Below are 23,299 nucleotides of genomic sequence, written 5' to 3'. Positions count from 1 at the left end.
ACATCAATAATTTTAACTGTTTTTCATTTGTTTGTTTCCTAAATGACTAGATAATTGTGTCATACCTTTATATTCAAGCGACGTTTTTTTTAACCATTTGGAACTGCCAAGCAAAGAATGTATGATTATGCTTGTCATCTTTATGACAAACAGCACATCCCTTGAACAAGAAGTTACACGACAACTTAGTCATTAATTTTTAAATGAACAAACGAAAGAACTTTAATAATGTTGATTCTCATCTTGACAAGCGAAAGCTTCAGGTGCACAAGCAAAGGCACACACTCTTCCAATAGTTTCATCTATCATGTTGGCGACCCTTGGATATCTATCATGTTGGTGACCCTTAGATAAGCAATACTGCCTCCTTGCATCTATTTCACGGTAGATTCTTCTTAAAGGACTGCATGCCATGGCTTAAAAAGCTGTAATAATTAAGTGGCACCAATATTTCAGATATTTACCGCTTTCAGATACACAGGTTCTTTGCGGAAAGTACAACAACGAAGCAGTGTACTTTCTGAATCAAGATCAGGAGTGGTACATGACACGATCCCGATTCGTTTTTTGCACCTGACACGAATCAGGATCATGTGCCTGACAGAATGCTATGCAGTTTGTCAGGCCACGATCCCCAAAACAAATTTCACCTCTGCTGAGAAGCGAAATGTGTAAAAATGTGAGAAAACACAAAGCAGCACACTACCTTAATCTTTTTCTGTTTTTCTGTAATAATTTTTCTGTTGACCCCAAGGAATTGCATGGCGCACAAAAGTGCACTTGCTGGCTGGCACCTGAGGTTGCCGCAGATGCTCAATGTGAAAATATTTTCCTCGCTTAAATCTGCCACTACACTTTCACAAATAAATGACCTTTGATCGCTTTTTCCCGCAAGTGCCAGCCTGCTTTTTACTTAGACCACATAACTAATCTGTATGAAAATCTGCCATTTCCCACATTTTCTGCGTTTGTGCCTCCTTCAAAACTAGTCTCATCTGCCTCTGTACTTTGACAAGGTCATAATGACTGGCCAGCCTTAAGAAATAATTATATTGTGTACACAGGCTTTGTAAATTTTTCTAAAAATCATTAAAACAGGCAAAAAATTGCTGTACTTATGCACCACAAAGCTTATCACGAGTTAAAGTAAGGGATGCTGATTAGAATATATACGGTGATACTTCTTTTCTAGCTACCACCAGAGATTTAATGCGCTGCATTTAGTATAGAGTTTTTTTTTTGGTACTTTTTTTTCCCCCACAACCCATTTCGCCGGCCTACCTCTGCAACATCTCAATCTCTCCTGAAAATAAACAATTCCTGCAAAAATACTGTAGGAAGGCAAATAGAGCATTAAAATGATTTCCCACAATTTTCTGAAACCGAATCGGAGGGTTCAGCACTATGTCTGGAATGTTTGGCATGGATGACCCTATAATTACCTCAAATTAGAGAAGAAAAAAAAGATGCCAAGTACTCGTTCAGCCAGAACAGCCTTACCTACTAAGGCTCTGCAGAGCCTTTTCTTGCATTTTGAAAAATTTCTGGCTGTCTTCAAGCTTGCTACGGTAGCTCTCCATTTCTTGTCTAACAGATTCCAGCTGCCGAACACATTCTTGGTCCTTTTTAAGAAGGCGCTCTTGAAACATCAGCTCCTGGTACTTGAGCGCCTGCGACATTTCCTTCTCTGAAAACATTTGCTCCTGAAAAAGGTACGAATACCACGCAAACTTCAGTAAGCAAATTCCCACAACATGTATGCCCTATTTGTACAAATACACGTTTTTGCTTACTAAATTTTCACGTTAGAAAAGCACCTAGCACTACTGTATTCAGACTTAACTGATATAATGTGAGCCTTTTCCAGTTTTTCCCTTCAAAAATAATTTATAATGTGTCGTTAAGTTGAGTTCGGCGAGACGGTATCGAGTTTATTTTTATCTGCACTTTAAACTGCAAATATCCTGTGAAGAAAGACTCCGGGGCCCAGAGCGTGATGCCCGAACGCATCACACTGCGCAGTGGCAGCAATACAAAGACAGACGATGTAAACTACCCAAAACAAGCAACTCATCACTGCCCTTACTTTGTGTTGTCTAAGTTACGAAGACACTGCAGTGAACAGGAGAAGTAAATTTACCAGCATTTAAGGGGAGAGTGTCGAAATTGATGCAGAAAGTAAGTGAGTGTGCGTGCAAGTGCATGTGTAACATAAACCTGTGCTGGTCTAGGGAGCTTTGCCTGCTCATTTCAAATGTGTAATTACTTTTCTTGAAACTTACTTTGTTCCCGAGATAACTGAAGGGCACCCCTCTTGTTTAAGGCCATGGTGGCACTAAAAGTGCTCAATTAGAAGTAACATTTAAAAAATCGCAACATAAACTAATGACTAAACATTAAGAGCAAGCAGTTTTTTTAAGGGGGTGCGGGGGATGGGCAACCTATTATTTTAGAGCCCAATGAACTTTAAAGGGACCCACAACTGGCCTGAACGAGCGATTAGATTCCGGTGTAAAATAAAAGAGCATATATTATAGTGACAGGTGACAGCATACTTCTCGCGATCTGAGTAGGACTTATATTTTTAAATCGCGCTCAAAAGTAACCAAAAACGGCATGTTGCACCCCTAGCACCAGAGCCATGAAACGCAATTATGAAGTCTTAATAACTTTGCTGTGGTTATTTAAAGCGCACCAGAATACGGGCTTACATTTTGAATATGTTATTGTTCATTTTTCTTTGTTTCTATGTGGTTTATAAGGTAAAAAAAGTACAGCATAAAAAGTGGCGCTGCTTTCGTGGCCTCTGCATAGAGTAACGCTTCTGCAGGGAAACGGGTGCAGTTGTGCATGCACACGGCCGCGCGGCGTTTCCACAGTGGCTCGATTCCTGTAGCGTCAGGTGCGTTGGAGAAGCACACGAGCTTTTGAATGTGATCGCTGCGGCACGCGAAATGCTGTCAGCCTACTGCTCTGTGGAGAATTGCTTCATGCGTGCGGCTGGTGGAAGCGATGTTGGCGATCAGTCGAATTCGCTGCTACTGCTATCGTCTGTCGAAACATGTCGCTCTAGCATTACTTGATAGGGGCCTTAATTTTGCACTCGCATGCAGCCAAAATTGGTTCCTCTAACTCGCTCGAGTTGTCAAGCAATGACACCGAAGCCGACCAACTACGACCAAACGTGAACTACTATGCGTCAAATGTCGATCACATGTAAACGTGCCGTTTCGTTTTCGAAGACTTGCCTTGGCTCAAGTTGGCTAAAGTCGAAAAAACTACCCATGCATGGCCAGAAGTACTTGATCAAGAAGCCCCGGAAAAGTGCTGTAACTCTTGTAAATGTAATTTAGCACACTAGAAAGCAGTGGTTGCAGCACTGCAGGCTTCACAAATACAATATTACGCGTTTGTACTTAGAGCTTCACTTTTTCTCAACGCTAGCGTTAAACTGGTGTATAATCGCTGTCACGATCCCATCCACTGTTTGCACCACGTCTTTTTAAGACTGCATAATCACCACTAATTGAAAACTTCTGATTATAGATGTTCTACGGTGTTTTCCGCCTTACCATTCCGCGATTACAAGCTCTGACAGGTAAGCTTTTCATTGCACTCAAGAGAACGGGTACCATAAATATCAGTTGTGGGTCCCTTTAAAGGGGTACTGACAAAATTTCCTGACCAAGATAGCCTGCAGAGCCGATTTCTGTGAACATTCGTATATCATCTGCAAAATATCAACAGTTAATATAGCTTGGAAGGTTAATACAGCTTGCACGAGCCCTTGACTTCATTGTGCCATTAACATCCTGGATGGGGACCATTTGGGGACGCCCTACTTCCCTCACGTCACCACACTGCAGTCACTAAAACAAATTATGATGTCGTAACTGCCATTTTTCTTTTGCCGCATTTGTTCCAGCAGTTCGCACTTCTCGACGACTGGTCGCGAGTGCGTGGTCGTGGCACACGCTTTGAAAATTCTGTTTAGCGACACTGCAGCACCGTTTCTTGTTCGAAAGTAATTCTTGATGCCGACCACGTGGAAGTTCTGGGTGCTGGGTCACAGTTCCGAGTGCTGAAGTGGTGAAGAGGTGCACACGCTAGATGGCAATAGTTGCACCCGGTGGCTTCTCATTTTTGGAGCTCTCTCGAACCAAAACAAACTGGTAGATAATGATGGGTCTGTAATATAATTAGCATGAGGCTTATTTTCGATGTGATCATACGTGCTTGCAGGCACATGGCAGCATTCTGCAGTGGCCACAGTAACTATGTAGCTTACGATGGTCAAACCAGCCACTAGCCATAGACTTCAGGAATAAGGCCCAGTAATTTCGGTCTATGGCATATATTTACAAAAAGAAGGGGAAAGAATCCCTTGCCGCCTGAGAAATATTTGTAGATTCCAGGCTGCGTGTAGCGCTATAGTGTTTGGCTTGTGCATTCTCACGAGCCTCAACCTCCAATTGACAGTTTTTTGACCATGCTCAAAAAGTGTTGCAGGGGCCTTCCGAAAAATGGGCAATCCTGTTGCCCGAAAAACAGAGCAACTTGAAGTGTGGGATGACATAGCAGGCGAGGCAAATCAGTAATACAAGACTGGAGGAAGTACCGCGATTAGACCTTTCAAAACGCACCTTATCCGAAAGCATTTGTTTGATCCAAGCATGAAAATTATTCAACAATCAAGAAAGACCTCGTAGACTATCTGTGAACGTAACAGCAGTTTCCGTTACGCTCATGCAGCTCGCAGAACAATTGCACGTGAACTCGCCCTGTGATACATTAAAGGCCAGTTGTACCAGAAAACAGTAGTTCATGAGTCGCGAGTCCTTGCTAAATTCTCGCTTTGCCAAAAAAATTTTTATCTGCAAAAAGCTCGCTGCCAAGAACTAAAAAAAAGTACTTGGGTGTTAGTGCTGTGTTTGAAAGACGCACATCAATTGCACCTAAGCCAAAGGACAAATAAGAAATCCAGATGAAGGCTCCAATCTTTTTGCACATTCCAGCTGGCTACATTATTGAGAAACAAGGTGCCAAGGAAATACAGGGTCATCCATTCTCCGCGTGAACAGCTCTTCAGTGTGGCTGCACTCCGCTGAATGCCAGCATATCTGGCCCAGCCGTGCCGAGATCCAGTGGAGCTACCTCGCGTTGTCAGCTAAAGCACTGACGCGTGCCACTCTGCTGTGAAGCACTCTTCGCTAAATGTAGACACCATCACGGGAAGATGGTATTATGAAAAGGCACACGTAACCCAGTTTTCTGGCAGCTTTTGTCTAGCTCTAAAGGTTATGAACTACTTTCTTATGTAGTACAGTCGAATCTCATTATTTCGAACACGCTTAATTCGAACTTCCGGTTAATTCGAACTCGCGATGAGGTCCCGTCAGAGCTATGTGTATTCCAATGGGCGAAAACGGCCGGTAATTCGAACGCCCAAGCACCTCCGATGGTTAATTCGAACATACCGCGCTCCGAAAATGCTCTCAGCTCCCCACCCAATCCCCAGCAGCACCTGCGACACCTAAACCCTGCCCGCGAAGGAAATGAAAAGGAAAGAAAAGGCTGCAGTGGAATTTTTGCTCTCTCTCAAATGCCGATCTGCGACGCGCCCGTGTCGCGCTTCTCCCTTTTCCGTCCCTGCCACATAAAGACCCTCCTCCTTCCAACACCGCGCTGCGTGCGGAGAGAGAGAGGGAATAAAAAGAAAGCCATCACTGGGTTTGTGGTTGAAGAAAAGGAAAAAGGCACTATCTTCTACAGCCTTTGCCCCTTACGGGAGCACGGCTCTGTGCATTGAGCGTTTTCTGAGGCAGCGTTTTCTGACCATGCTCGAAAAGTGTTGCAAGGCCCTTTCAAAGTTGAAGTGAGGCTTCACAGCGAATCATATTTCTCCTGGAGATGTACTTTCACGGCTTAGCATCCCTACACTGCAGTGGAACCATCTCTACAAAAGGTTACATGCTTTTAACTGCAACGAAATTGTGCACACCCCAAAAAGCCGATTTATAGGCAGTCTAGCTGGAGACAATAGTGCCTGCCAAATTTCACCTTCTAAATGCAAGTAGTTACCCAACAAAAACACTCACCAACAGCGCAACTTTCGATACTGAAACTAGAAAAAACGACGCCATGACAGCTGACCGAAAGTGAGGTAGACAGCAGCTCGAAAGACCGATGCAGGTGAATCATCTGATCTGCATTTTGAAGTATGCCCCTCGCGGCCGCACTCCAGAGTTTTCTCTTTAAATAACAAAAAAACCTATAAAATTGGACCATGAAGGATACATCATCGCAAAAACTCGTTAAAGTGTGCAACTAAACAACGGCTGCGCGCTTCGCACCTACCGCCTTGTGCTGCTGTCTTGGTGAAGTCACTGGTTTGCAATGAATGATGCCACTCGCTTACAGTTCAGATATTCTTGCTTCTTTGATAGACTACAGATAAGACGGTGTTCTTTTCAATACTGATGCTGGTTTTCACACACTCCCATGTCTACCAAAAGCATCCCTGCATTTTTTTTTTTTTTTGAACACTTGTTTGACTGCGCCCAAACATTTTACATCAGACCTATTATAGCACAATCAGTTTTATTATATTACGTTTATGGGATTAAATTGCTGTGAACTGAGCCCAATAACATTTCTGTCGAACTTCACTGCTTTGACAACTCGCAACTAGAAGCGAGCCGATCAGCTTTTGAAACTTTGAGTACACCATCACAGAAGGCACAGCTAGTCTAGCACTTCGTGAAGCGTCGTTTTATCAGTTTTTTTAAGTGGCATAATGCTGTAATTCATGCCAACATAATGAACTAACGCAGCCATTTTACACAATACTGAAGCTGTCTATACGAGTAAGTGTCGTCGCTGGCCTTTCTCCAAACTCCGGTTGGGGCTTCCTGCTGTTGTGTTTGCTGTGGCTGAATACTGAAGGCACTGCGTCAGGATTAAATATTCTTTTCAGTTTCAACAGTATTTTGGCGGAGAGACACCGGTGGTGCTTATATTCGTCTTCACTGCATGAAGCACAATGCTCTTCGATACATCCCATTCCTTTAAGCTCACTCTGATAACCCGCAGGTTTTGGAGCTTCATGTTCCTCGAAAAAGCATGAAAGCTGGTCCCCAGCCGCAACGTATGTTCCAGACCACTACACCCCGCATTTCATATTACAAAATAGTTATATCCTCTAAATTATCCACTCGTAGAGGTGCATCACACAGAAAAAGAAAGGATGCGGCTGCAGGGAGGTCTGCTCACGAGCGGCGGTGAGCTGTAATTGACATCGTTTCTATTTGTGCTCGATTTGCCTTGGCACACCGCTAGAGCTCAGTGTCGTCTGCTCGCCGACAATTAGAGCAAAGATTATAAATGAAATACGGGATTTCAAGCCTTTTCACTCTCATTATCAATGTTTACCCAACATATGTTACGCATTCTGAGCCTTCTGCCTAGGTAAAATTTCGTTCCAGTTGGCCTTCAAGGGGGGACGTGACTTTGGTATCGTGAAAAATGGCGAGAAAAATTGATTTTTTGAAAATAAAGTCTTCAGTTTCCGGAACCCCTTTTTCTATCAGATTCCAAAATATCTACACTGAAAATCACGCAGAATTGCTTCGAAAAATTCATTTCACCGTCTTAGGCAACAAAAATATTTCTGAAAATCGCAAGAAAACTGCGATTTTCGAAACATAACTTCGCGATGGCGCGGCCGGGAGCCGGCTCCTTGGGCTCATCCGAAAGAATTGCTCCGTGTTTATATTTTCTGACTCCGCTGGCTCCTCCCTTTAAAAACAAGTGTACAAAAACCAAATATTTGAAAGTCGTTTCGAGGCCCATGATTGGCTGTGGCCACTATGTTGCCTCAGCTTGTCTCGCCATTGGCTCTATGCTCGCTCCGGGAGATCGTCGTCTGCTGCATCTGAGTCGTGAAGACATGGCTCTGGAAAATTGCTACTTTGCGATGTGATCATCATCATCATCATCATCATCATCATCATCAGCCTGACTACGTCCACTGCAGGACAAAGGCCTCTCCCATGTTCCGCCAGTTAACCCGGTCCTGTGCTTGCTGCTGCCAATTTATACCCGCAAACTTCTTAATCTCATCTGCCCACCTAACCTTCTGTCTCCCCCTAACCCGCTTCCCTTCTCTGGGAATCCGGTCAGTTACCCTTAATGACCAGCGGTTATCCTGTCTACGCGCTACATGCCCTGCCCATGTCCATTTCTTCTTCTTGATTTCAGCTATGATATCCTTAACCCCCGTTTGTTCCCTAATCCACTCTGCTCTCTTCTTGTCTCTTGCATGTCTTCTTGTCTCTTGCGATGTGTTCACGGCTCAACAATCACTTACGATATAATTACACTTTAGTTAAAAGCTGTAAGAGGAGGCATGATCAGATTACTACGAGCGGGCACGCGGTATACGAGCGCGGCGCGTCATCGCGAGCAGGTGCGCGGTCCAAGTGCGCGGCGCAGCGTCGGAGTCGTCCTTAGGGTAAACTCCGCTGACAGCGACACTGCGGAAAAGAGCGACGCGCTAGCACATTCGGATATTCACACAAGCCTACTGGTAACACAATGCGAAAGCGGTGTGCCACAAGAAGAGCATACAAGCCATGGTCACTTAATGAGCCGAAGCCCTTTGCATGATTAGAAAGTCCAGAAAAAGTGCTTAGTTTTTGCTAAGAAAAGTCTCTTTATAGTTACTTCGTGGGAATTAGCAAAATGGCAACGCCCCAACTTTGTAGAGAAAAATCATAGGCCTATCCCTACGCGGAAGCCCCATGGTATGAGACCCCACGATTTCACACATCACAAGCTGAAAAATGAGTCAGATGTGCACTTTCTTTTCCACTTCGTGCACGTAAATGGAATTTTTCTGAATGATTTCCAATCACTGCTAACCGATTTCTTTATATGTGAAAGAGGTGTCAATGCTTCTGCAGCTGTCACAACAAATTTTACTCACGAAAATCACCATTTTTTTTTGCACTGAGCAAGAAATAAAATGTGCAGTACTGCACTGAATTGTATCAGAATATTGAAAGAATACAACTCTGGCCGAAAATATATAGCCCAGAATTATCTCCCCATGCCTTTCATCTATTCCATTTAATATAGCACACCAGTAATACCAGAGTAACAGAAATGGAAGTAGGCACACTTGCTGAAGATTATTAAACTAGACAGAAATTTCATTTGTGTTCCTTTAATAGGCCTGTACTTAGCGCATTACGATATAAAGTAATGTGGAGTGCGATGTTCGTGCTTAGCTTAACAAAATATGTATTCATGGCACAACTGAAAACAACGAACAAACAAGGTGAGGATAGGGCGCCAGTATTGCATTTTCTTTCGTTTTTCTTGTTTTCAGTTGTGCCACAAATATTTTGTGAACTAGTAATGAGATTGTGTGCAGTCGACTCTCGCAGAGCAAAACATAGTAAATATTGGATGCACTGTAATAAAAGACTACAGTAAAAGCTCGATAATCCACCTACTGTAAACTACGAAAATCAGATAATTTGGACATGCTCTTGGGTCCTGACAAGCATATGTATTGTTTAATGGCAAAAAATACGCTGAAAAACCATATTGGGCCACAACTCTGAATTTAGACAATGCTTTGAGCACGTCAAGCATGAATCACTGCAAATGAGGAAAAGCTATGCTCATAAAAAAACAAAACAGCCATGAGCCTTCAGAAAAGCGCGGTTCGCCATACAGCATCTTGCTACACTCACATTGTTAGCGACCAAGGCTGCAGCGGCTGTAGCAAGGCCATTTAGTTTTTTTTTTAGTTTATTCTACTCGGTGCATACGAACGGCATAGGCTTGTTCAATGATCCAATGATAGCGACTGGGGTCAAAGCTACGGCCAACAGTAGTTCCCCTTTCGCCATCCATGATTGTACGTGGTCACATTGTGAACAAAATCAGACGAAAATTGAGGCTTTTACACTATTGAAGCAAAATAAGTACTTGTTATACACTAAAACCTTGATATAACGAATTATTAGTTATAATAAAGTAAATTAATAATCTTGCAATAGATAGTGTTAGGAATATGCTTTTGTCACCAATTTTCAGATATAACAAACTTAGTTTTGTGTAAGATGCAACTTTGTTTAATGAGGTTTGAGTGAGTATAATTCATCAATGACGTGAACAGGCATTGGTGTAATTGATTGCTTTCTTGATATACTACTAATAATTTAGCATACGGTTAATTCTGATACTTTTTCTGATCCTATGAAATCTAAATTAACAACAGTTTACTGTACAACACCGCCTTTTGACTATGCAATGAAGATATAAGACTTGCCTCTTGAATAGGCTCTGGACGTACTGGAGAATAAGAGCCCTTTACAGGTGACGAGAATTCCAGTAGGTCCTAAAAAATCAATAGGTTCAAGGTTAGAAATGTGTCTATTCATACTTTCAACAATAAAAGCATATCTAGACATTTTTTATAACAGTGAGTATACTACACATCAGTGCCAAGGCACAATAATACAAACATGTTCAAGTTACAAATAAAATGCATAACAGGATCAGTAGGTTAGTCGTACTGTGAAAAAAAAAAAGATGACATACTACCAAACCTCAAGTCTGCCTGCACACACACACATGTACTATCAACAGTAAAATGTTCGATGAAGCTGAATTCCCGTTTTGTCTGGGAATGTAATTTCGAAATAAATGTTCCATACTGCTCTTGGCATTGCGACCTATACAGCCACCAGCTTGATTACAAGCATTACACACGGATATAGCAGAAATTAGCATTCGTTGTGGATCCAAGGTCCTGAAAATTTTCGCAGGAGATAGTACCCACACACAAAGTTAAAGGGACCCTGAAACTGACGTGACTGCTCATGTGCTCTGGCCTCGTCAAGTGTTCTTTACAAGGCCACAGCACGTTGCTTTGTGAATGGGCGATTGAAAACGCGTTTGCCAGAGACAACAATTTACACCGATCTGTGGCGGTCTGCAGTGATTCGCAGCTTTAAAGCATTGTAATAAATTACACAGTTTACGCAGAGAGCTCAAGTTTGTCTTTAAATAACCCTTGGAACTGTCTACTAGCCCAATGTGCTTGGACGAAATCTCCAAAACCTCTGAAGTACTCTGAAGAAAGAAATTGCATTTTAGACTGAATCGAAGGTTGTGGCATATGCTTCCCACCTATTCTGTCAACACAAACAGAATATTGGCATATCAACAAGAGTTGTGTATTAAGTTTCAAAGTACTGCATTACATAACTTGTGCTTATCGATATGTAGTTATTTCAGTCGTGACCCCTTTAAATCTTGGATGTAAGAATGGCAGACTGGGAGTGCTGGTTTTGCATATCTGAAGAGAAAGGCACGACGACTTCTTTAACGACCTCGTTGCTCGCTTCGTAGTGGCACTCCCAGCCCGCCTCCTGTCAGGCACGCACTCGTTACCGTGTTTGTTACAAAAATTTTCCAGCAACCGCATTGTAACTGGTCTTTCATATTGGGGGACTGCACAATAAGCCATATGTGTATATATGGGGTTTCATGGGAGCGTGTATTTGAGTTGAAAAAGACCGCATAGAAACCGGTTCTGCACTATAAGGACTTATGTTACAAGTGGTGTACACTGTACTTACAGTTCGGTATTGGAACATGCAAACTATACAAACGTGTACAAATGATGCTAATGTCTACGTTTCTTGTTTCTTTAGAACCTTGAGAACTAATATCCCATAAGCGGCAATAAGGTAAAGAACTAGTGGAAGTTCTCACTATCGCTCCCTTCAGAAAAACCCCACTTTTCTTGAGTGCTCCCATACACAGTTAAAATACCATGGTTGTGGATGCTGGTTTCTGTTCTTTGATTTAGTTAAGCAGTATTTCCTTTGATTCGGAAATGCCAAATTGCAACATATTCATCAATTATCAGCCTGTGCAGCACAAAGGTGATAGTATCTAGCAAGTACATTTTTTTAAAGAGATTTATTCCAATCAGGATATTTTGCCGACGAACAAGCAAAGCACCTATATTTGTAAAAAACACTATCTGCTTTATGGCTCATAAAAATTGTGGGGTAGTTTTTTTTCAACTCTGACGATCTTAAATTTCCATGGGGTCGCATTAGTGAAAAAAATGCGATTCTTGAAGGGTTAATATTTATTTGCTGTAGTATAAGGCATACATGTTCTTGCGTAAAACTTCCACAACACTCCAAAATTGCTTCAGTTTTTCTCTCAGAGCCTAGCTATTTTTAAGCAGAACTGGCATTTGCCTCGGCCAGAAGCCCTTAGCCCCATTCCATTTCTATGTTCCCCGCAAGTTAGCACTGACCAGACCACATGTGAATAAACAGCCAGTCAACACAGTGAAACTGATTTTTTTTTTTGTAGGTAGAAAAGATAAAGGAAAATAACATGTGCCTTGAGTGACAAGGCAACTTCATGAAGTAAAAGTCAAGGTGTACAAAAAAAAGTAGTCTAAATGCCAAATACTATACATTGATTGTTGATAGTCTACATTTGTGTCATCTAGTCCCTGGTGTCTGGTTTTGCACACTTTTTTTTTTTACGATGAATCCTTACTGACCAGTTACACTTACTGTGATTCTACGCGTCAACTACAGTTCATAGTTTGATTGGCTGTATATATTGCGCTGTATACATTGAACCAAGCAGTGACCAATTTAAACTAACAAGCATGGTGTCACCACTGCAGATAGATCTTTTTTTAACCATAAACTGTCACTGCAGTGAACTGCCAGCCTGATTAACAGTCCAGACATAAGCAAAAGCATCAGTTCGCTCTACCCTTCAATGCGTCTCTAGAACTTAGAATGCAACCAGCCCAGTTAGCTATGCCTTACTACATACCACAAGGAGTGGGCGTTACACAGTTAAGAAAGGGCATGTAGGCTACCTAAGCACTTCGCTGTACGTGGTTGGGCTGGCACACACACACACTTGCACAGTGTATATTCAGGGCAGCAAGAGAATAGTTAATGAAAACAAGCTGGTCAGGCTGCGTGGCAAGGCAGCATGCATTTTGCAATTACTATGGTAGGTTCACCAATATCATCTCTGGTTTCACGTCCCAAAACCACTATACAATTACGAGAGATGCCGTAGTGGAGGACCCCGGAAATTTCGACTATCTGGTGTTTTTTAACGTACACTGACATCGCAGAGTACATAGGCCTCTACATTTCACCTCAATCGAAATGAGACCGCTACAGCCCGGATCGAACCCGCGGCCTTCGGGTCAGCAGCTGAGCACCCTGGCCACTGTTGACTGTGGTAGGTTTCACCGAATTCCAAGAACTCATTTGTTGCAATCTAGGTAGATTTTATCAGAATGCCATGGTAAATCTTGTTTGAACTCACACTGCCAGTAGATTTATTCAGGTTGGTCAGGTCACTCTTGTTCGAAAGTGCACTGAAATATAATGGAAATGTTTTTGATACAGATTAGATAAACTGTAGGTATACTGAGCAGACCATAAAAACAGCAAATAAACAAAATGCCACACTACAACAACAGCTCATTTGTAGTGTTATCTAACAATTTATCTTCTCATATAACTAGAGATATGTTGGGAGTATTATTTTACAAAAGCAGATTAATATTCTTTTTCTAAGGAGAAAGTGCTTATAATTGCAAAACCAGGATAAAATTTCACACCAAAAAAAAACCCTTAGCGGGTCCATTTCAACCTTTTACCAGCATCGTGATGCACTGTAATACTTCCCACCTGTGGCATGTTCTAACAAGGTTGTGATATGGATTATAACCAATGCAGAAAGGTGCCTTATTCTTAAAACATTTTAAAACTAAAAACCCAAATGTTAAGAAAATGAAGCAGAGTCCTCCATTACCACAAAAGATGTATCTACAGTACTTTCTCTGCAGTGAATCAACAATAGCGACTGTCAAACAATCATTTCAAGCGAATGGCAGAGTTGACAGAAATTGACACATAGCTTCCTAATAATGTGTTTAAAAATGTTCACTGAAAGCCTTTTTCGTGAATACAGCCTTTCTACATAAAGCATGCAGAGAAGTGTATGGCGTGCATCTACCAGGGCTGCACTGGGCCACTTGATAAAAACTCTTTCGTTCTTTGTGCCCGAAATAAAAGCATGGAGTGTGATGCATCTCGAGCAAGAGGAAACTTTTTAAGTACGCTTATAGTGAATAAGAATATTGTGAGGCACGGCTTTATTCGAGACGAGCTCAGGCTCACACACGACGATAATATATGTTATGAAGTTCTTGGTTTGGAAGACCTTTACTAGGCCCGAGGAACCGGCAACCGACAGCTACGATGAATGAACCAAGATTATGATGCTACGCGACAACAATGAGATTGCATGAGAAACATGATAATGATGATGATGTACAGGTGAAGAGGATGGGTATACTAAATGCCCCCACTAATTCCCCCCACGTGAAAGCGGCCAGCTTGGCCGCGGCAAGTCAAGGGGACAAAGAACGTCGCATGAAGGGCTTCATAAGGGAGACATGGACGACCTCAGTAATTCGATAACGGTGATCTGCTGGGGCTACAAGTGGTGGCACGCGATAAATCACTGGTGAAGTCTCTTCGAGAACTGTGTACGGCCCGATAAACCGTGGCTGAAATTTGTCGCACAAACCAGGTGTGCGAATAGGAGTCAAAAGGAGCACTTCGTCTCCAGGCTGAAAGGATACAGCACGAAGCGATTCATCATAAACTAGCTTTCTCTCTTGCTGTAAGGCTCCAGTATTTATACGAGCACGTTGGCGGCACTGTGCAAGTCGTAAAACATATTCCTCTGAAGAGGATGGAGATGAATTCGCGTGGCTGGTAAAGAAAGAGACGTCCAGGAAAGAAGTAGGGGAGCATCCATAAACTAGGTAAAATGGTGAGTAGCCGGTTGTCCGCTGAATTGCCATATTGTAGGCGAAAGTGACTAATGGTAGAACTACATCCCAGTTCTTGTGATCTGGTTGCATATAGGCGGCGATCATATCAGCAAGAGTGCGGTGGAATGGCTCAGCGAGGCCGTTAGTCTGGGGATAACTAGAGGCAGTCTTGTGAGTTGTGCCAGAGGCGTGAAGAAGTTCGTTCACTAGTTGTGAAAGGAAGGCCCTTCAAAAAGGACTTGTTTTTGGGCTAGTTGGTGCATACTTGGTGCAGAAGACTGAAGCACAAAATACATATCGTGAAGCAGGAATATCAGAAGAGAAGAAAGAACAGCGCCAACTACCAAATGTTTAATAACAGTCTAGGAAACGCACAGGAAAGAGGACATGACCGCACATGTGTGCACAGCCAACAAACATTGCACAGCGTCATGACCAAGGCACTAAGTTATCCAAAAACTGCATTTCTGTTGAGTATACAACACAATACATATATCACTGATACAATCGGGCCCTTTCTTTTTGATAAAATAGGCTTCCAAGAGCTCTTTAGCTGTTTGTTTTTTGCTCCTACCAAGAATCACCGTTTTCTCAAACAATGGCACACATCCGCAAGCTTTACAGTGCGCTGGAAGATGCGCATGCTCACTTTTGCCTAAACTATTTGCATGCTCCCTCAGTCTATCATTAATGCAATGCCCCATTTGACCGATATAGAACTTGCCACAGCCTAGGGGAGTCCCACATACCACGCCTTGTGTGCAGTGCCTCAAAAGTCTTGTGTGCTGCTTCTGGCAGCCCCTTTGCTTATCGCATGTGATACGCAGGCACAATTGAGCAAGTTTGTTGGGAGCTGAAAAGACAACCGGAACGCCTTAACGGGAAGCCACCTTCTCGAGGCTATGGCTCACACGGTGTATATACGGGACCACCTCAGGGTTAACCCACTCTCTCCTTCAGACGTGCATTTGCATTAGCTACTCTGCCTTTCACCCTTTGCAGCTGGGATTCCGCCACGAAACTAACTACGGACTGAGGGTAGCCACCCTTGGAAAGTCTTTGAAGCTGACGCATAAAGCTAACCTGCATAACATGCTCACACGATCTGCGTAGTGCCAACTCTAAGCAAAGTAGAGCGATTCCACGTTTTACAGTCTTTGAATGTGCTGAATCGTAAAGTAACAACTCCTTCTTACTCTGAGGGAGGTACGCACAGCATACGTAACCAGCCTAAATTGTCAGGTTAAGGTCCAAAAACTGCAAGGAAGTTCATTCTTCAGGAAGTTCATTAGTGAACATCAGCCCCTTAGCATTTGCTCTAAAAACATCTAAAACCTGCTCAACCAACACAGGGAAAGGAAAAGGGCATCTATTGTCAATAACAACTAAAAAATCATCTACATATCTAAATACTTTAAGAACATTTGGATGAGATGAAGTAAAAACACTTTGTAGTGCGTGGTCAAAGGATGATAAAAAGACGTCACAAAATCGGTGCTACCCGTGACCCAATGCAAATGCCCTTCCTCTGTAAAAATATGCCATATTCAAAAGAAACAAAAGTGTGGTTGAGATATGCTTCTAAGAGGGTAACAAAATTAGCAGACGACATCTCCATTTTGGACACAAAGGTGGCTTCGGCACTATCATTTATACACTGCTTAACTGCCCGAAGAGGCTCCAGATGCGGAACCGAGTAAAAAAGGTCACTTACACCTACGAAAAAAAGGTTGCCTATTTCATGGTTTCCGCGGAAAAACCCAAATACTTCATCAGAATTTTTTGTCAAGGAAGGGTCATGAACTTCAAGTTTTAGGGCTTTGAGCAAAAAATTGCTACCCTGATATTGCCAAGTTCCACGCTCACTAATGATGGTGCGGAAAGGTACGTCAATCTTATTCGTCTTAGCACTGAAGAAAGCAGTAAGGGAACCCTTTTTGCTCCTGCTTATCTGTTTAGCCAAAGATTCGCACCCAATTTCTTCACACAAAGAAACAACATTTCTCTTGACTTTAGATAGCCTCACTTTTACGGGCTTGAAGTTCTTGTTGATGGCTTCTCTTGCTTTTTCATTATAGGAGTTCCTGGACAACGCCACAAACCCACCTTATATGAAAGCATTAGACAGTTCATTGCCTTTAAAATAAGTCACTACACGTTGCAACACACACACTTGTCGCCCAGAATCAGCTTTTGGGGCAGCCTTGTGTGTAGATGGCCTAGTTCCGTGGTGGAATCCCTGCAGCAGAGAGTGAAAGGCAGAGTAGCTAATGCAAATGTGCGCCCGAAGGAGAGAGAGCGGGTTTTGCCTGAGGTGGTCCCGTATATACACCGTGTAAGCCATAAACTCAAGAAGGTGGCTTGCCGTTACGGCGTTCCGGTCGTCTTTTCAGCTCCCAACAAACTTGCTCAATTGTGCCACGTATCACATGCGATGAGCGAAGGGGCTGCCAGAAGCAGCACACGAGACTTTTTAGGCGCTGCGCACAAGGCATGGTATATGGGACTCCCCTAGGCTGTGGCAAGTTCTATATCGGTCAAACGGGGCGTTGCATTAATGATAGACTGAGGGAGCATGCCAATAGTTTAGGCAAAAGTGAGCATGCGCATCTTCCAGCGCACTGTAAAGCCTGCGGATGTGTGCCATTGTTTCAAAAAACGGTGATTCTTGGTAGGAGCAAAAACAACAGCTATAGAGCTCTTGGAAGCCTATTTTATCAAAAAGAAAGGGCCCGATTGTATCAGTGATACATCTATTGTGTTGTACTCAACAGAAATGCAGTTTTTGGGTAACTTAGTGCCTTGACCATGACGCTGTGCGATGTTTGTTGGCTGTGCACGCATGCGCGGTCTTGTCCTCTTTCCTGTGCGTTTCCTAGACAGTCATTAAACAGTTAGTAGTTGGCGCTGGTCTTCTCTTCTGATCTTCCTGCTTCACGATATGTATTTTGCGCCTCAGTCTTCTGCGCTAAGGCCCTTCCACAGTCATCGAGCAATACACGTGGAGCACCATGACGCAGTATAATGGCTCGGAGGATGAAATCGGCAATTTCAGAAGCTGAACCAGTAGTGACGGATGCCGTCTCGGTGTAGCGCGTCAGATGGTCAACGGCTGTTACTATCCACCGGTTTCCAGCAGCACTGACTGGAAAGGGGCCTTAACGATCGACGTCTACAACTTCGAATGGTGTGACTGGGCACGGAAGAGGCTGTAGTGTACCGGCTGGAGCAGATGTTGGTAGTTTTCCACATTAGCAGGTAGTGCAGGACCCGACATACCGAGCTACACTAGTGGTAATGCCTGGCCAATAAAACCGACTTCGAAGGCGATCGTAGGTTTTATGTTAACCAAGGTGACCAGCAGTCGGATGGTCACGAAGCGCTCCGAGGACTTCGGGCCGAAGCAATCGGGGTAGAACGGGAACCCAGCGCTGACCGTCAGGATGGTAAATTTTGCGGTACAGCACCGAGTTGTCCAGCTTAAATTGCGAGAGTTGGCGACGGAGCCTCGCATTAGGTGGACGGGAACTGCCAGTGAGGTAGCCTATAATACGTCGACAGTATGGGTCAGCCAGCTGTCGAGAAGGAAAATCGTGGGGGTCGTCCGAAGGCAGCTCGTCGATAGAGGCAAGGAAGGAAACCGCCGTAGACGTGGACTCCGAGGGTGTGTTGTGCAAAGTGACTGCGGAAACGCTGAGTGGAGCCGCTTGTTCACACAGGCTATACTTTCACACAGGCTATACTGCCACATACTTCTATACTGCCACACGGGCTATACTGCCCATAATTTCACACAGGCTATACTGCCATCTATAAATGTGAGCACAGCATGAAGAGTGCCTATTTCCAGTGCTTGGTGTCCAAGTAAAACTTTTTTTGGAGCGCGCTCCCACACAACAATTCAACAACTCGTTAGGGTTTTGAAGTTTTCCATTAAGACATTTAACGTATAATTCTAAATCGGCTAGTTCCAGATAGTTGCCTGAACAGCTTTTCGCATGTCCTTCAAGCTAGCTCTATTTCTTTTAATGGCCAAACAATAATAGCTTTGGTGCTTGCCAATGATGACACCTCTGAGATGTCCCCGTTCATACAGACTTCCTGACCGAAAACTACATGCCCCTGCTTTCTTTCATTTTTGCAGTACTGGACTCATTCAATTCTAAATGTCCCAAACGCACTCCAGCTTGCAAACTGTAACCTATCCATGAGGCTATTATGCTTGAACCACAAGGAATCCCTTGCTACTTAACAGGAGCATAGCAGGCCACTGCACAAATTTTAAAATATGCCATTTTGACAGAAAAAAAGAATTGCACTGAGACAAACAGACAGATCCTGGTTCAAACAAGACTAGATTTCAAATAATGCAGACAGAAAAAAGAATTTTTTCGCTACCTTTGCTTACAGTGTCCCCCCAAACCTTTGGCTAAAAATAACTGGGACACCAGGTATACTCTGCCGACATCAAAATATGGCCCCCACCATGCATAAGAATTAGGACAACCTCAAGCTTGGTGATGCAATGGTGTAGCCAATAAACCACCACGGTTGGCTGAGCGTGGGGTTATAAAAGAACCATTAACAAGCCAGCAAGTTTCAAGTAACCATGCCTAAAAGAGCAAAGATACTGGGCATCTATTAAAAATTTAACCATATGAAATTCTGAACATTCCAGTTTTTAACTAATTAGTTACAAAGACATTTGAATGCATGTTCAACTAATTATAAAAGCGGCACTGCTTAGGTTGTATCTAGTTTATGAAACATAATGGATTGTAGACAGTTGAAAAGGAGAAAAACTTTATCCCAAGAGGGAAAGGTGTGGTGGTGGAGTGTCAGAGGAGCCTACCCAGCGTAGGTCTCTGCTACCCTCTGGGCCCAATCCAGGATCTAGTCCTGGACCTTGGGTGCCGAGCTGCACAAAGCAGCCTCCCAATGCTCCTTACTATTAATGTGTAGAGAATTAGGTAGTGGGTTCCGAGTACAACCCCACATGATATGGTCTAGGTTAGCTTTGTGGGCAGAAAATGCTCAAAGGGGAGGGGTATATCGCAGGGTGTAAGATGGCAAAAAGATGAGGTAGGAAATGTACGGGTCTGTAACTGGCGCCATAGTATTTCGTGGTAGTGCGAAGCTCCATGGTGTAAGGGGGGTACATGGTGCGCTGTAGGCAGTAGTGATTTGTTATATGATGGAAGGTCATCTCTCACCCTGAAAAAGGCCACTTGGTCTAAGGCACCATCAGAGGCCTGCACTCGACCCGTCATTCCTCGAGCACAGGTATGAGCCACCTCATTACCACTCAACCCCGCATGCGCAGGCAGACGTCCATATGAGAGCAACGTCTTGCATGGGAGGATCTTTATTAAGAATTGAAAGAGTAGTTGGTGAGATGCGACCTGCAATGAAGTTACGTATGGCAGTTTTGGAGCCACTATCAATCATAGTGATATTAGGGACGGATAGACCTAAAGCGATGGCAGCCTCCTCTACCTCCTCCAAGGAGTTGACAGTGATGGATGCCGTTGTGAGTGCCTTGCTGTTATAATCGACAGCAGAGAGGGCATAGGATGAGGAGGATGGCTATTCTGCCGCATCGACATAGAGCACGTCATTGGCTTCATGCAATTCTTTCTGAAGAGCTTTTGATTGATATGTGGGGTTTAACGTCCCAAAACCACCATTTGATTAGGAGAGACGCCGTAGTGGAGGGCTCCGGAAATATTGTTACGTGGAAAATAACAGTTGTCAGTCCGCAGCCACAATGCAGCTCACCGACAACGTCCACTTCTTCACTCTCAGTCTGAGGCACATACTTGGGTATGTCCCACTATGCCCTCTTTCAGTCAGACGAAATCGCGTAACACGACCCCCGGCGGCAAAAGCGCCGACCCGGCGAGTTTACGGGGCCACAGCCGGAGCAGTGTGGTAACGCTTCAGCCTTGATACGTGGACGATGTCCCTTGACAGCAGAGCGGAAGAGGTTGATGGATTATCAGGGACAATTTCATATGTAGTGTCGGTCACTCGTCTAAGCACGCGGTATGGGCCCGTGAAACGAGAGAGAAGTTTTTCTGAAAGGCCTGCATGTCGCGTAGGGGACCAAAGAAGAACGAGGGAACCTGTTGGAAAGTCTTCGTCGCGATGCCGCTCGTCGTAACGATGCTTCTGCGAGTCTTGGGACGCCATTAATCTGCTGCGGGCAAGCTGACGAGCATGGTCAGCTCGGGTAATAGCGTCGCGTGCCTATTCAGAAGTAGACTGCGCAGCGGCTGGCAGGAAGGTATCCAACGGCAATGTTGGTTCGCGTCCAAACAGAAGGTAAAATGGCGAGTACCCGGCAGTGTCATGCCGGTAGGAATTGTATGCGAACGTCACGTAGGGTAGTGCAAGGTCCCAATCACGATGGTCGGCCGAGACCTATTTCGATAGCATGTCTGTCAGGGTGCGGTTTAAACGTTCTGTAAGCCCGTTTGTCTGGGGGTGGTACGATGCCGTGAGCTTATGTTGGGTAGAGCAGGAACGCAGGATATCGTCAGCCACTTTCGAAAGGAACGTACGGCCTCTGTCTGTCAGCAGTTGACGAGGGGCTCCATGCACTAAAATGAGATCGTGTAGTAGAAAATCAGCGACGTCTGTAGCGCAGCTTGTTGGCATGGCTCGCGTAACTGCATAACGGGTCGCGTAATCCGTAGCCACCGCGACCCACTTGTTTCCGAAGGCGGATGTTGGGAAGGGACCGAGAAGGTCCAAACCAACACGGAAGAATGGCTCCGATGGGATGTCAATGGGCTGAAGATATCCGGAAGGTAGTCCCGACGGCTTTTTGCGACGCTGGCAAATTTCACAAGCGTTGACATAGCAACGTACAGAGCGTGAAAGGCCAGGCCAGTAGAAGCGGCGGCGCACACGGTCATATGTGCGAGAGACACGAAGGTGACCCGCGGTTGGCGCGTCATGGAGCTCGCGTAGGACTGTGGAACGCAGGTGCTTTGGTATGACCAGAAGTAGGTCGTGACCATTGGGCGATAAATTACGCCGATATAAGGTGTGGTCCCTTAAGGTAAACATGCGAACAGAAGCGTCTTGCGGTGAAGATTCGAGCTGTTGTATTAGGCGGCTGATATCCGGATCGCGACGCTGCTCGTCCCCGAGATGAAGCAGCTGGGAGATGGAAAGGACGCAGCCCACAGAATCAGTGCTCGTAGGATCACAGTCGGCCACAGGGTAGCGTGACAGACAATCCACATCTTTGTGCAGTTTTCCCGATTTGTACACTACGGTGTAAGAATACTCCTGGAGGCGGAGTGCCCAGCGGGCGAGACGACCTGTGGGATCTTTGAGGGAGGCGAGCCAGCAGAGAGCGGGGTGGTCGGTAAGAACTGTAAATGGTCGGCCGTATAAGTAAGGGCGAAATTTCGCGACTGCCCACACCAGCGCTAGGCATTCGCGCTCTGTGATGGAATAATTACGCTCCGAGGTGGACAGCAGCCTGCTGGCATAAGCTATCACGCGATGCTGCCCACGTTGTCGCTGAGCCAACACAGCACCTATTCCGTAACCGCTGGCATCAGTGCGCACTTCGGTCGGTGCCGTAGGGTCGAAGTGAGCCAGCACAGGAGAAGTGAGCAAAGTGGTCAGGTCGGAAAATGCTGCTTGCGAGGGACCCCAGGTAAACGTCTCATCTGGTTTGAGTAAATCTGTTAGGGGCCGAGCAATTTCCGTGAAGTTCTTGATGAACCGCTGAAAATAGGAGCAGAGCCCCACAAAGCTGCGGACATCTTTGACGGTTTTCGGCACAGGAAAGTCCTTCACAGCTCGAACTTTTTCTGGGTCAGGCTGTACGCCGTAAGCGTCAACAATATGTCCAAGTATTGTAATGCGACGGCGACCAAACCGGCACTTGGATGAATTCAGCTGAAGGCCGGCGAGACGGAATACATCAAGAATTTTCGACAGTCTCTCAAGGTGCGCTTCAAAAGTGGGAGCAAACACAATCACGTCATCCAGATAACAAAGACACGTAGACCACTTGAATCCATGAAGCAGGGAGTCCATTCGTTCAAAGGTGGCGGGGGCATTACATAAGCGGAAAGGCATGACTTTGAATTGGTAGAGGCCATCGGGTGTTACAAAAGCCGTCTTCTCTCGGTCCATGGGGTCCACGGCAATCTGCCAATAACCAGAACGAAGATCGATGGAAGAAAAGTAGGCGGCACCATGGAGGCAATCAAGGGCGTCATCAATGCGGGGCAGAGGGTATGCGTCCTTCTTGGTGATGTTGTTAAGGTGGCGATAGTCCACACAAAATCGCCACGATCCGTCCTTTTTAACTAATACCACCGGGGATGCCCAGGGACTGGAGGATGGTTC

At 44.6% G+C, this 23,299-nt stretch overlaps 1 protein-coding gene across 2 annotated transcripts in view; it reads right to left on the bottom strand.

The window, feature by feature from the left end:
• Positions 1-23,299, bottom strand: part of LOC119176239 (uncharacterized) — a 160,094-nt gene that overhangs the window by 48,558 nt on the left and 88,237 nt on the right. For both annotated transcript variants that reach the window (XM_075877287.1, XM_037427422.2), the window contains 3 exons: positions 13,402-13,453; positions 10,343-10,411; positions 1,501-1,703 (listed from right to left, as the gene is read on the bottom strand). In XM_075877287.1, coding sequence (XP_075733402.1) covers positions 1,501-1,703; positions 10,343-10,411; positions 13,402-13,453 — 324 coding nt within the window. The remainder of the gene's footprint in view (positions 1-1,500; positions 1,704-10,342; positions 10,412-13,401; positions 13,454-23,299) is intronic.

Source organism: Rhipicephalus microplus, chromosome X, assembly GCF_043290135.1.
Source record: "Rhipicephalus microplus isolate Deutch F79 chromosome X, USDA_Rmic, whole genome shotgun sequence".
NCBI classification, from domain to species: Eukaryota; Metazoa; Arthropoda; class Arachnida; order Ixodida; family Ixodidae; genus Rhipicephalus; species Rhipicephalus microplus.
Note: the sequence above shows the minus strand (reverse complement) of the source record. Positions and strands in the feature narration are given on the sequence as shown.